The sequence below is a fragment of the Amblyomma americanum genome, chromosome 11 (genome assembly GCF_052857255.1).
Source record: "Amblyomma americanum isolate KBUSLIRL-KWMA chromosome 11, ASM5285725v1, whole genome shotgun sequence".
In the NCBI taxonomy this organism is placed as follows: domain Eukaryota; kingdom Metazoa; phylum Arthropoda; class Arachnida; order Ixodida; family Ixodidae; genus Amblyomma; species Amblyomma americanum.
Genome location: NC_135507.1, coordinates 4,078,484 through 4,091,238, shown reverse-complemented (window position 1 = coordinate 4,091,238; position 12,755 = coordinate 4,078,484). Strand labels below are relative to the sequence as shown.

General features: G+C 45.0%; 1 protein-coding gene across 1 annotated transcript; it reads left to right on the top strand.

Moving 5' to 3' along the window:
- The first annotated feature begins 464 nt into the window (after positions 1–464).
- On the top strand, positions 465–11,587 carry LOC144110762 (uncharacterized). Its single transcript, XM_077643839.1, has 7 exons — positions 465–744; positions 6,311–6,533; positions 7,627–7,789; positions 8,573–8,679; positions 8,968–9,112; positions 11,046–11,240; positions 11,543–11,587. Exons 1-7 carry the CDS (start codon positions 474–476, stop codon positions 11,585–11,587), a joined length of 1,149 nt encoding a protein of 382 aa, XP_077499965.1. The 5' UTR covers positions 465–473.
- Positions 11,588–12,755: the final 1,168 nt, after the last annotated feature.

Sequence of the window (12,755 nt, the reverse complement as noted above, 5' to 3'; positions counted from 1 at the left end):
CTACACTTGGTAAGTGATGGTTTCAAGGTTATGAGAAAATTTACACAATATAATTTACTCTCAAAAGCTGGCAGAGCGACTGCCCCTAGTGGGTTCCTGACTTCAATCTCTGAACCAGGATGAATTTTTCTTTAATTGCTAAGTTCCGGTAAATGCTTCATCTTTTTCCTTGGGGGAAATATGGCTGCACTGGGGTGGACGCTAATAAGCCGTTGCTCCATTATTCTAATTCAGTTTTCAGTTTACTTGATTGAAACTCTAGGCGGGATTTTCTCGGTTGAAGTGTTTTCGGAGGGTCCGCCTTCGGACATATTCAGGTCGAGAAGAGCGCCCGCCATGTGGCAACGTTTCAAAATGTCACACACTTTGTGGAACATGGTGCCAATTTCATGTGTAATCATCTCCTTTATGCAGTAGCACAACGAATAGTGTCCTCAGTTTTGTGCTAATTTCAGGCCACCTCTGAGACGTCGATGGCACCTTCCATCCAGCCGCCAGAAACGCAGTCTCCTCCTGGCACGAGCCAGCAAACAGTGACGGTATCCTCCTCGGAAGAGACAGTGACTCTGACTGCGGTCACGTCTGCGGATACGAAGGCATCTTCCACGGAAGAGACAACTACAGTGACTTCGGCAATGTCTACGGATGCGACGGAGCCTATGACCACGACTGAGGCGGAGACAGCACCCTCGTCAGAAACTACGCCAGAGACCACCACATCGGCTGAAATGACTACTCCAAAGCGTGAGAACTGGCATCCTACATTTTCTTCACTCAAATGCTTTATACGGCAGGAATTGCACAACACGTCGTAAGGTGGAAGATACACTGAGCCACATTTAGGCCAGCAAGAAAGAGGAAAAGAAGCCCTATCTTCATTCAAGCACAATGGGATTAGGTGTGGGCTGGACAGCGTACACACGAAACGCCGCGGTATTTGTATTCAGCCCTGTAATTATTGTAGAGACATGTACGCGAGTTAAGACACAACAGTTACGGTAACAACATGAATACAGCCTGAAGTGAACAAGAAAATAGCACCGCCAGGGCTAGAAAATAGCACCGCCCCTGGAGCACGCGCCAATATCATCTTGTGTAAACCTAATATCCCAACGGTCGACTGAGAGCCACGCGCTATGTGCACGTTTAGGTCAATGTGTCACCAACGTTGGATGTGAACAATGCAGAAAATGTGATTTTATACAAGTACAATCATGGAGAAAGTTCAGGGGATGCGGTCGCGCGAAAAAAATTCTCTCTCAGCCTCGCGAGCCATTCGATTTTCATTTTTTTCAGCAGCTGGAGCACACATGCCCGCTTAAGCGTATTTTGTTTTCATTGACCTGGTTTATCTCACTATGCGGAAACAATTTTTCTTACGAATCCACATCTCGAAAACTTTTGTACATGACTTCGCACAGTAATGGTCAACAAATAGGCCATCCTATATTCGTCAATGAGCTGCACGAGAAAGCAACAAACTGTTCGAAACCTGTGCCTCGGCGTCCATCTCCTTTAGATAGCCGTTTTTTAGAAAGTGAACATGCACGAATCACTTGTTTCAGATATAAAATTTCAAGGATTTCGTCTGCGTGCATGTGTAGTTCGTTGAACTCTCTTGTGCTTAAGGATGCCGCAAAGACTCAATGTGGTTGCCAACTATTTGGTTATTTATGAGGGCCACTGTGAGAATTTTCCATGCCATGAGTGACGCCTTCCGCCGTCAAGTGGCTCAAGTAGGATTGGTACATCAGAATCACAGTAAGAAGGTCGTTAGGCGCTATTCTCAATATGGCATATCTGGACAAGGTGGCGTTGGAAACAGCATCAATCCACGGGTGCGAAATACCGCGCGTAGCAAAGTACAAATATCTAGGGTGTATTGACAGATCAAACACCACCTCATGAGGAACATCCCAGGACGAAAGGAAAAAGGAACGTGGCTCTATTGAAACGTGCAACACTATGGGGATACAACCAATAACAACTAATACAAGGAGTGAGGGACGGTTTACAGTCGTGCTTCGTTAACATGTATACCTCGGATCCCGAGCAAAATGGTCCATGAAGCGGTTTCTCCGATCAAATTGTAAAAAATGAGAAATATGCATTAAGAAAAAAAAACACTCTCGTTTAAGGTCTGCTCCTTTGTAATTGGCAGTGAAGTTGTAATTAGATACCTTCAAGACAAAAAAAAACATCGAAAAAGGATGCAGGACCAAGAGGAGACACACACAGACTGACGCTGGACTTACAACTCTCTCTCTCTTCTGTGTGAGCCTTCTCCTCTTCATGCGTCCTTTTACTGTAGTTTTTTTTTTTCTCTTGAACATGTATACTCGCCCAGCGCTCAACTTGGGCGTACCAAGCGGGCTATCCTGGCATTATCTTAATTACCATTGCTTGACGCCGCCTCTAGGCATTATAGAGTATCTGCTTTTACTGTTGCTCATATACCACGAACCAATACAGTACATAATTTATAAGTCGGCTGAAAGCCGCAGAAGGCGGCTTTCAACGTGACGCAAACTACAGCTGTACAACAAGAATTTCCTTCAGTGCGATTCACGAAGTGCGACAAATGTTGACGCGCCTCGATCGGCACCGCGACATTGGAATAATAATAATAATAATAATAATAATAATAATAATAATAATAATAATAATAATAATAATAATAATAATAATAATAATAATAATAATAATAATAATAATATAATAATAATAATAATAATAATAATAATAATAATAATAATAATTGGTTTTGGGGGAAAGGAAAATGGCGCAGTATCTGTCTCATATATCGTTGGACACCTGAACCGCGCCGTTAGGGAAGAGATAAAGGAGGGAGTGAAAGAAGAAAGGAAGAATAGGTGCCGTAGTGGAGGGCTCCGGAATAATTTCGACCACCTGGGGATCTTTAACGTGCACTGACATCACACAGCACACGGGCGCCTTGGCGTTTTCCCTCCATAAAAACGCAGCCGCCGCGGTCGGGTTCGAACCGGGACATTGGACAGCATGGATGCTCAAAGCAGAGGAGTCATTGTAGCTTTCACACTTTCTTCCTTTGTTTCGCTGGTGTCCAGCACTCAAAATAGTGGGAAGTATGCATCCGGTTAGGGCAGAGCAGATTTTTTTTGTAATCGCTGTTCGTATTAGATGGCCCTTGAACGGAGCACTCAATAAACTTGCGCTGTGCCTGGGATGTTAAAGTCGCCGCTTGACGTATATCCTCCAAGAATAAGTTTTCATTCAGGGCATTTCTTAAACGCTGATTTATCTATAGTCAAAAGTTTAATTTTAGCATCTACGGGCCTTTCCCTCTCCTCTGGTCACTTTTTGCACACTGACGGTCCTCTGCCAGTGCCAGCGCTGACGCGCGCATGAATTCCCCAGGGGGCGGAGGTTCCTGACCAACTGGCGCGACGCCGTTCACCCGCCGCGGACCATGGTAGCTGCGTGACGTCTGAAAGAGCCTAATCTATAGCCATCCCTTAACCGACGTAGGCAAATGCGCGGCACGGAAGGGAGCTAGAGTTTCAAAAAGTTGCCGGAAAGTGCTTGCCAGTTTTTGACGCGAAAACCTTCACTATAGGTAAAGCAGTCGTCACGTAGGTCAGCGAATGACCTTGAACAACCTTCAGCCCAATAACGTTAGCCGTGCATGACCATATGTGGTACAGTTATGGTGTCGAACCCTAGACCCCTGACATCTGCACATGACCTCTGGTTGACCTATGACCTTGAGTTGACCTTTGACCTTAAGAATATCTGATTGTGTGATGTGAAGCCACGTGATGACATCCGATGGTGGTGTTGTAAGACCATCTGGTACTACGTCATAGCCACATGGGCGTGTGTGTATATATAGAACAGCTGTCGCGAGCGTGTAGCGGAGCTGTCATGGACGAGCCTAAGACTCTTGGCAAGCGTCCTTGCTTTTCGCTGAATTCCAGGGTTAGCCAAGTTAAGTGACTGCCAACTTTTTCGAACACGATTATGCGCTCTCTGCTGTGTGTGCAAGTGTAACATTTGACGGAGGTTTCTTGACAACACAAATGTAGTGACTGACCGAGTTCGTGTGCTCTCTCCAGAAAGTGTTTCGGGGCCCTCCAACGCTAGGAGAATACTAGAATCCTAATATCTCTGCATTTCTGCGCGCTGCCCATTGCCTGGACTGCGAGTATCCATATTAACGAGGCGAAAATAAATGACAAAACTTTGGTGTCAGAAACACGGTTCATAAATTGAGTCGGCCATAGTAACATTTTTATTAACGGGGAATGACTCTAATAGTTCCGAAACTTACATTCGCGAACGCGGTACGCTACCTGAAATCAGATCTCCTACTAAGATCTCCCATCAGTTCTCGTACAAATCAGATCTCCTACAAAGCAACTCTAACGAGGAGGATAAGTGTTGGTCATCACTTCAAACTCGGGAAGCTATGGTGTCGAAACCTAGACCCTTGACCTCGACACATGACCTCTGGTTGACCTTTGGCCTTGAGTTGACCTTTGACCTTAAGAATATCCGATGGGGTGATGTGAAACCACGTGATGACATCCGATGGGGGTGCTTTAAGACCATGTGATACCACGTCATAGCCACGTGGGAGCAAGAGTTTCAAAAAGTTGCCGGAAAGGGCTTGCCAGTTTTTGACGCGAATCCTTCACTATAGGTGAAGCAGTCGTCGCGTAGGTCAGAGAATGATCTTGAACGACCTTCAACCCAATCACGTTAGCCGTGCATGACCATATGTGGTACAGTTACGGTGTCGAACTCTAGACCCCTGACCTCGACACGTCGAGGTCACACGGTGGAGGAAAAGGAATAGAAAGCTTACGTCATGGTACACAAAGGTGACAATGGGGACAGCGAATTTGCCGTGAGCATAGAAAAGCAGTTCATTGGAAGGCGACTGCTAAATGGACACGTTAAATGGAAAGAAGAGAATCCCTGCGTGAATTAGGAAACCGTAAGAGCTAAATCTGGAAGGAAGAGCTGCATTATAATTCCAGAGGCAGTGGCTTCCGTTTGAGGCTAGATCAGGATGCATTAAAAGGAGAAAATAAATAAGTAAGCATCAGGGAAACGGTAATTGTGTAGCACGTTGGAACAGTGTAGAAAGCCTTCAACACGTTCTGGTAAATTGTACAGCTATACATTGAGGTATCAATGACATGGCGCCTCTTTCAAAAGCTCGGTGTTTTAGGCCTAACGAGGAGACAAATTAATGCATCAGCAGTAGGGACGAGCAAGCATGACTAGAGTACCGGTGTCGTAATGAAAACTGAAAATCGGATTTTGGGGAAAGGAAAGGGCGCAGTATCTGTCTCATCTCGGCGGACACCTGACCAGTGTCGTAAGAGAACGGGGTAAAGGAGGGAGTGAATGAAGATAGGAATAAAGAGGTGCCATAGTGGAGGGCTCCGGAATAATTTCGACCACCTAAGGATCTTATTGAAACGCTGCCGCCACGGTCGGGTTCGAACCCGGGTACTCTAGATCAGTAGCCGAATGAAAAAGAACTGCACATATCGTCTGCGCCACTAATTACTACGCACGATATCACTCGCCACCATGTATGATTCTCAAAGTTGCCAATAAAATCTATGTCGCAAAAAACGCCTCATTTAGTCAGGAAGAGCACAGTATAAAGTGTTCTATCATAAATGACTGAGTCACTCTGTCAGGAGAGCTGATCTGTTCCAAAATCGGGTAATTAAAGAAATTTTCATCTGTAATTCACTCTTACAGTACTCTGATAAAGGAGAGAGACGAACAGTTTCAGAAAAGGAACGTCTAAAGCAGAAGCAGAACTTAGTCCCCTTGTTCTCTTCAACGCGACAACACCATCTCGCATCGCGCCAATCAGCAGAGCCTCATTACAGAACGAGCGCACAAAAATGAGATTAATGATAAAAGCATGAGCGGCGGAGGTCTTCCTGGTGGATACTAAATTACGCAATTGCTTGCTGGGAGTTTCCAACATGTTTAAGTTTCCTTACACACCTGTTAGAAAGACCACGTCCTCAAGAAGGCTCAAGTGGGCCCAGCACGCCAGCGAGTTACCTCCTTCAACGTGTAGTCAAGGCGAAATTGGGAGTGTATTGTAGGCGCTTCCGACGGTGTAAGTTGGATAGCCGAGGCTAAACGAAGGGCGGCTGTTAAATGCTGTTAGGAGAGAAGTCAGCGCAGTGAAGACAGTGCGCCGAGTTCACCTGACAAAATTATTTAAACCGCTTTGTACGCATGCCCCAAGCACCTCACAAAGTATATTCCCTCTTGCTTCTGCCCGCAACAGGGCCGGGTCTGCATCGCTTCACCACCGTGTGCACAGTGAGCTACCTTCACGTTGGTCTCGTGATGCCCCCGGGAGAAGTCTGCAACTACATCTTCTACGATTCGCTCTACTTACGGCCCGAGGACACCTTCATGGGGACATTCACCAACGACTACCTCAAGCCCTTCTTCGACACAGCCAGGCAGAGCCCCACTGTCCGCTTCGGGTTCTCTGTGCACGCGCCGTAAGGCATCCCGTCCTACCGGCTTATGGATGACCTTTATTATCTCGAGAAATGAAGCTCTCCCGAGAAAAAAAATATGAACTAGTGTTCTGGACAAAAATTTCTGCGGGGGCGCCAGCCTTCATTTCTGTCACCACGCCGCGTGGTAGTTTATGCAAAGGAATAAACAAAAATCAAGAGGACACTTTAGCTCCGCCTTAAATGTAAAGTGGATGGCGCCTTCTCCTGCTTTCTCTTTATTTTTTCTTTCGTTACACTGTCTTTTCATTCTGCGCAATTTCTAAGACTAATTAGCATATCTATATTTGTTTTATGTTTTTAATTAGTGTAACATCAGTACAAATCTCAAACACAAGTGACAAATTCATACACACCACAACGCGTTCACTAGGGTGTCGATCCAGCGACCCTTCGTTGCCAACGGCCCTTCATCGTCCTGCATCAGTCGGAAAAAATCCCCACAATTTCGAATGAAGTTACTGAATTTGAGGAGCGTTCAAATGAAGCTAAAATTCGCAAGGAGGTTTCTATAATGGGTTTATTTCAGAATATACAAGTAACTCTTTAAAAGAAATTAGCTAGAAATCGGGATCAAACCCAGGCCCGCTTTGTATCAGGCGGGCTATTCTAATCGAATTCCTAATCGATTAGGAAATACCAATTCCTATTCCTAACCGCATTCTAGCTAGCTACGTTTTATCCTGACCTGCACTACCTGCTTCCAAACTGTCTTCGCAAACCTTTCCACTTCATGTGTCCTCCTTAATCTCTGTCGCTTCGAATGCGTTTACCTTCTCCGAGTTCACTACATTTACCAAAGTGCCAACGGTGGTCTCCTCTTCGCACACTATGCCCTGTCCTTTCTTGCTCTCTCTCTTCTTGACCTCAGCTAGACTGTCATTGCCACCAATTTATTTCTTTACCTATTTGTGCGCTTTTGATTTCTGTTACTGCAGTATTGCTGCGCAGAGCTAGCTTTTCTACTTTCGGGCCGCTGCAAAGGTCAAGGCTGGGTGATGCCGCAAGAGTCATTCGAGAAATGGCTCTAGTCACCTCCGTCCCAATGTAAATATTCCCGTCTCACTCCACGCAGGGCAGTCGATGGTTTCACCAACGAGATCCGGTCGGTCGATGGCAAGAAGCACTACAGGGACCACTGGCAGCACAACATCTACGGCTGGGGCTTTCTCAACATCCACGAGCTAATCGTGAAGAGCAACCCAGCGGTGGTCAAGTCGGCCCTCACTGTACTCAAGGTTCGCTGTCTGAACCGACGAATCTGTGCGCTTAAGCAATGAATCTAATAGTACGGTTTTTTAGTTCGAAAAAGATCCACTCTTAAATATTTCAGCCGAATGAATTAATTTTACGGTGTTTTTGTCCCGTCTTCGTTTCTTTTTTTTCATGACCACTTGATTTTGTACAGGCTTGTACAGTAAGAATTGCGACAAGCAAAACAAAGATGCATGCGTCCAGAGCAGTAGTTGCTTTGTGAGGTATTTATGCAATGGGAGAGTGCAGAGGTACTCCACACTCAGAATTTTCTTCTGGTGGTTTTCTTGTGCGCGTCTGCAGTGTGCACGATTTGCATGTTTAAATATACATGTTTTACTCGCGTCTTTGTCCACTGTTTAGAGTCGTATAATTTTAAGCTTACGTCGAATGTTTCCCTTCCTCCCGGAAATTATTTGAACTAAATGACTCAGTAGCCGCCATTCTCGAATAGCCTCAACAGCACCACCCTCATGCTGACACGCAGCTGTAGTCTTCGTTGCAGTGTAGAAGGCGGACAGGAAACATACAAGTTTTGATATTGGTTTATCACAACTGAGTTCTTCACATTTTGAAGTTAAATCTTCATTTTACGCATGGGAGAGCTCTACTCTGTAGCTTGGGAATGTTAAGGTTGAACGGAATACAAAAATCACTGTGTCAGGCTACGAAAACATGCTGCTTGCTCTTGGGTGTTGCTGGTGTGCGTCTCCGTTGTGGCCAACGTGCACTGCAGAGCTTCGCGATTATAACACAACGTCTCGCAGGAGTTGGAAGAGATCGCGGTTGCGGAAAGCACGAATGCTTCCAGCATGGTCATCGGACTTTACTGCCGGCCTCAAACGACCTGTGATCAAGTGGCGGAATACATAAAGTGAGCGTTCAATGTTTCGATTTCATCTGATTCCAAGCAGTGCGTCGGCACAGATGACCGTCGGCTCGGTGTTGTTTCGTTTATTATTTCTCAGAACATTTTATTTTACAGGCAAGCGTGCCTTAAACGCCCGCGCATGTTTCAAACGGTTTTGTCTGGCGTGTTTCCAAATTCTCTCTGGAGTTTGTGTCTGTGTCTCTGTCTGTATCTGCATGTAGTGGGTCGTAAGGAGCGTCTAGCGAAAGCTTTCCTGCTGTTTGGTATTCAATATTAATAACGTACTTGCAGGACCACATTCATTCCGGGAGGACTGGTGATTCTGGGACACTTATCTCACCGCGACAACAACATCACTGACTGCTTCATACTAGGACCAACCTTAAAGGCTACTAAGGGCAGGAAATATGAAAACGCGAGCTACGTGCATACCCTGGTGAGTTCTAGATCACTACGCACTAAAAGAGAACAGGAGATATCTCTTCAAGGTTTAGTCGTGTTCTCTCCTTTTAGTCCTCAGGCGAAGCCTTTAACTTCTAACAATCAGAGTGTCCGTCGCTTGTGAGGGCATGACTAGTCGCTTACCCGTGCCCAGTGTTTCAGGCTTCTTAGCGGAAGCGGGAATTCCTGTGTTAGCGCTCCATCACTTGTCATTCACGAGGATGAAAATGTTTCTAGATAATTTTCAAAATAGTTGAGTCACTTTTGTACCCTCCATTGTAGTATCCTTGTCCTCGCGCGCGTCATTTACCTCTTTGTTGTATAGTTTTTGTCTCCCCTTCCACCACGCCTTCCTTTTGGCTACACAGTAAGCCGGTCCTAAATTCAATAAACAGTTGCAAATAGCACCTGTCTCGTGTTATTCCTTGTCTGCGTGCTCCATCTGTGAGCTTCATCTACTCATGCTAGCGGAAGCAGGGGTGCGGAATGAGGTGTCTGGGCAAGCACTTCCCCATTTATTCTTTACATCTTGTATAAAATAGTTATTGGATCGCTGGACCTGTGTACCAGTTTCTGTGTGTAGTCCCTCATCACCTTCACATAGTTACCTCGTGTCGAGCAAAAAGATTGACCGTGACGCTCTTTGGCTAACTTGTCCCTGTGACATATGATCTTTGATTAACTGGGAATCCCTACATATTATTATGATATACTACAGCCCTGATTGTTCTGAGGGTATTCCGTCTAAATATGAATTAGCCGATATGGGCAGAAAAGGGCATTAAGCTGTCCTCTTGCGTACGCTCCTTTAGGGGAAGGGTATTCTGCACAAGCCCTGGGGTAGATTTCCATCAGTAAAATACGGAATACTTATGCTTGGCAACGGAAACAAATTCTGTCTTCAAAACTTTCGATGTTCTAGCATTTTAGAAGATTTTAACCTACGTTTCAATGAACTCTGCTTGCTAACATCACGTCCTCTGGAGGTCCGAATCCTTCTTGGATTCTTCCGTTGCTAACTCTATAAGGTTACTATGCTTTGAGGTGGGAATATGCCTTCGTTGCAAAGAGTATACACATTCCCTAAAAGGCTGTGTTCTGGAGGACATCTTACACCGTTTTTACTTTCAAATAAGCTAATTAATGATCGGAAAAGCTTTCTTCAACGCGCACCCTTTCATAGGTTTACACCAGACACGTTTTTGCTGTTCATCAGAAGAAAAGCTGAAACTGTCTAGAATATGTGGTTGCCCTTCTCTCTGAACATTGCCAGAACTGCCAGCGGCTTGGGAAGGTTTCCTTGTTGAAAAATATGTACAGGTTTGAATAGGAGACAAATAGGATTATGGCACATTTCGTTTAACATTATAGGATGAAGCTTCCAAAGCGATTCAGCCTTTGAGTGACTCCTTAGTGGAGGGCTCTGTATAACTACCATTACCCGTGGTTAATTACCGTGCACTTACATCACAGTGCATGCAAGTCGTGGGTTCGAACCCGCCCACTACGATAGCAGTTCGATGGAGGAAAAATGTGAAAATTCCGTGTACTTTGCATTGTTAGTGCCCGTTAAGAACCCCATGTGGTCGAATTATCCGGAGCCCTCCACTACGGCGTCCCTCATAGACTGAGCCGCTTTGGGACGTCCATCCTATAAAGCCAAACCAAATGTGCCATAATCCTATTTGCTGACCCGTTCAAACCTGTACACAATTTTCAGTAGGGTTGCGCTGTAATTTTACCCCTTCTATTCGACATTCTGGTTCCTGCGTCGATAGGATTCTTTTACATCGGTACATTCCTTTTCTCGAAGGCGCCACTTTTACCGGAAGGGAAACAGTTCAGCGGAGTTCACTTGTTCCAAAATTCATAAAGTACTTTTTTAAGCAAATAAATAGTGCTGCTTATTCAATCCTTTGCTTTCACAGCAGGATTCTATGGCAGCGGTGAGGCATCTGCAAAAGACGCACGGCATCGACACCATGTACGCTCTGTCATTCACCATGGCAGGGCGTTGGTACCAGCCAAAGTACCCGGATATTCATTTCGACAAGGCAGGAAAGTTCCGCCCAGGGAACCTTTGCAAAACAGGAGTTTACTCGCAGAAAGCGTTTGTGCAAGAGGCAAGTCTCTTTTTGCTTGCTGCGTATACGAAATGCTTGTAGCATCTATTTCAGCGAAAATAATTGCAGTGATCTTGAGCGTTTGACGTTAAGTACGGTGAATTTACCGCACCATGGAGAAAGGTTAAAAATATACGAAATATAGTGCACTGAGGCAGTGTGGCATACCCTGAACGAAAGTTCCGAGCAAAGAGTGGAATGGAGGTAATATAAAAATTTCGACAAAAACATAAGGGAGGCCAAAGAAGTCTACATCAGTGGAACGCTTTTTACCAGCATGTTTCCACTGTGACCCTTCATAGTTGGCCCTGATGGACCATAAAAAACAGTTACGGCCTCAACTGTGAAAAGCACGGAAAACTTTTTTTTTTCATTTCGGTAGATTACCTCTTCATGAAAATCTGCGGTTTGATAGATCCAGATAACAAAAGTTCGCCGGTTGTGGCGACATCCGTGGGCATCAAGGTAAACTTTTTTAAAGGTTACAAAACTCTGGAGGTGCCTTATAACCGGGAGTGTACCTTGGATCAAAATATGTGCAGCAGACGCAGTAAGAAAAACGCATAGACATAGTATCACAGGTCGCAATGATGACACAAAAACAGGTCGTTGGAAGTACACGACACAAACGCGCGCATAGCTCTCCAAAAAAGAAGTTTCAAGCTTGAACAAGCAGTGCACTCCAGCGCTTCTGGAAAATGACGATGATCAAGGACATTTTTTATTTGCGGCTGCTCGGCTCCGCTCCCATCTGCTAGCCTCCGCAATATTGCCGTAGCGAACAGCCATGTTTCAAAATAACAGAGCTTCGCATTTCGAATTCTCAAAAAAAAATTAAGTTGCTATCTCTCCGTAGCTTCCATTTTTTCACACAAAATGACATCATTCAGTGATCATCAACACTTATCACCCTTTGGTCAAGCGATGCGTTAGTCGCAGTAAGAGCCTTGGTGACTGAAAATATTTATCATGTGACCCGTATTTTTAAATGGCTCGTTGTGCGGAGATAACGTGACTTGCATGAAATCACCTCTTGATCACGTGAGCATGAACTATGACAATATAATTAGTTCTAAAACCGGCTGCTCAGAATAACCGGTCGTGTGACTTACTACTACCATGTGACCAATATATTTTCAATGACTTGTGTGGCTCGCTCAATCGCGTCATTAACACCTTACTTTTACCGCTAACGTCATCACCCGTTCAACTCCTTACAGAAAGATGACTCCCTTTAGAGCTTACGCTGAAATGCGCCCATATAAGAACTCCCCTCAGATATATATTTTTCCTCGCGCCCACTTGCTTCCCTCCAATAGAATTTCTGCTTTTTCCCAGGTCTGCGACAACAGTTCCCTCACATACAAGTCGACATTTTACTACGCTGCGTATGACAGCACAGTATTCGCATTCGATAAGAATCATGGTTTTACGGTGACTCTTGACAACGCGGAATCCTTCAGAACAAAGGTGAGATGTCTTCACTTAGACGGCTCCGAAGCAAACTCGCATTTT

Bases quoted from the DNA above. Each gene is read 5' to 3' on its own strand.
- LOC144110762 (XM_077643839.1), top strand. From the start codon at position 474: ATGGCACCTTCCATCCAGCCGCCAGAAACGCAGTCTCCTCCTGGCACG. The intron at 9,113-11,045 runs GTGAGTTCTAGA...TTGCTTTCACAG, and splicing joins CGAGCTACGTGCATACCCTG to CAGGATTCTATGGCAGCGGT. The intron at 11,241-11,542 runs GCAAGTCTCTTT...GACCCTTCATAG, and splicing joins AGAAAGCGTTTGTGCAAGAG to TTGGCCCTGATGGACCATAA.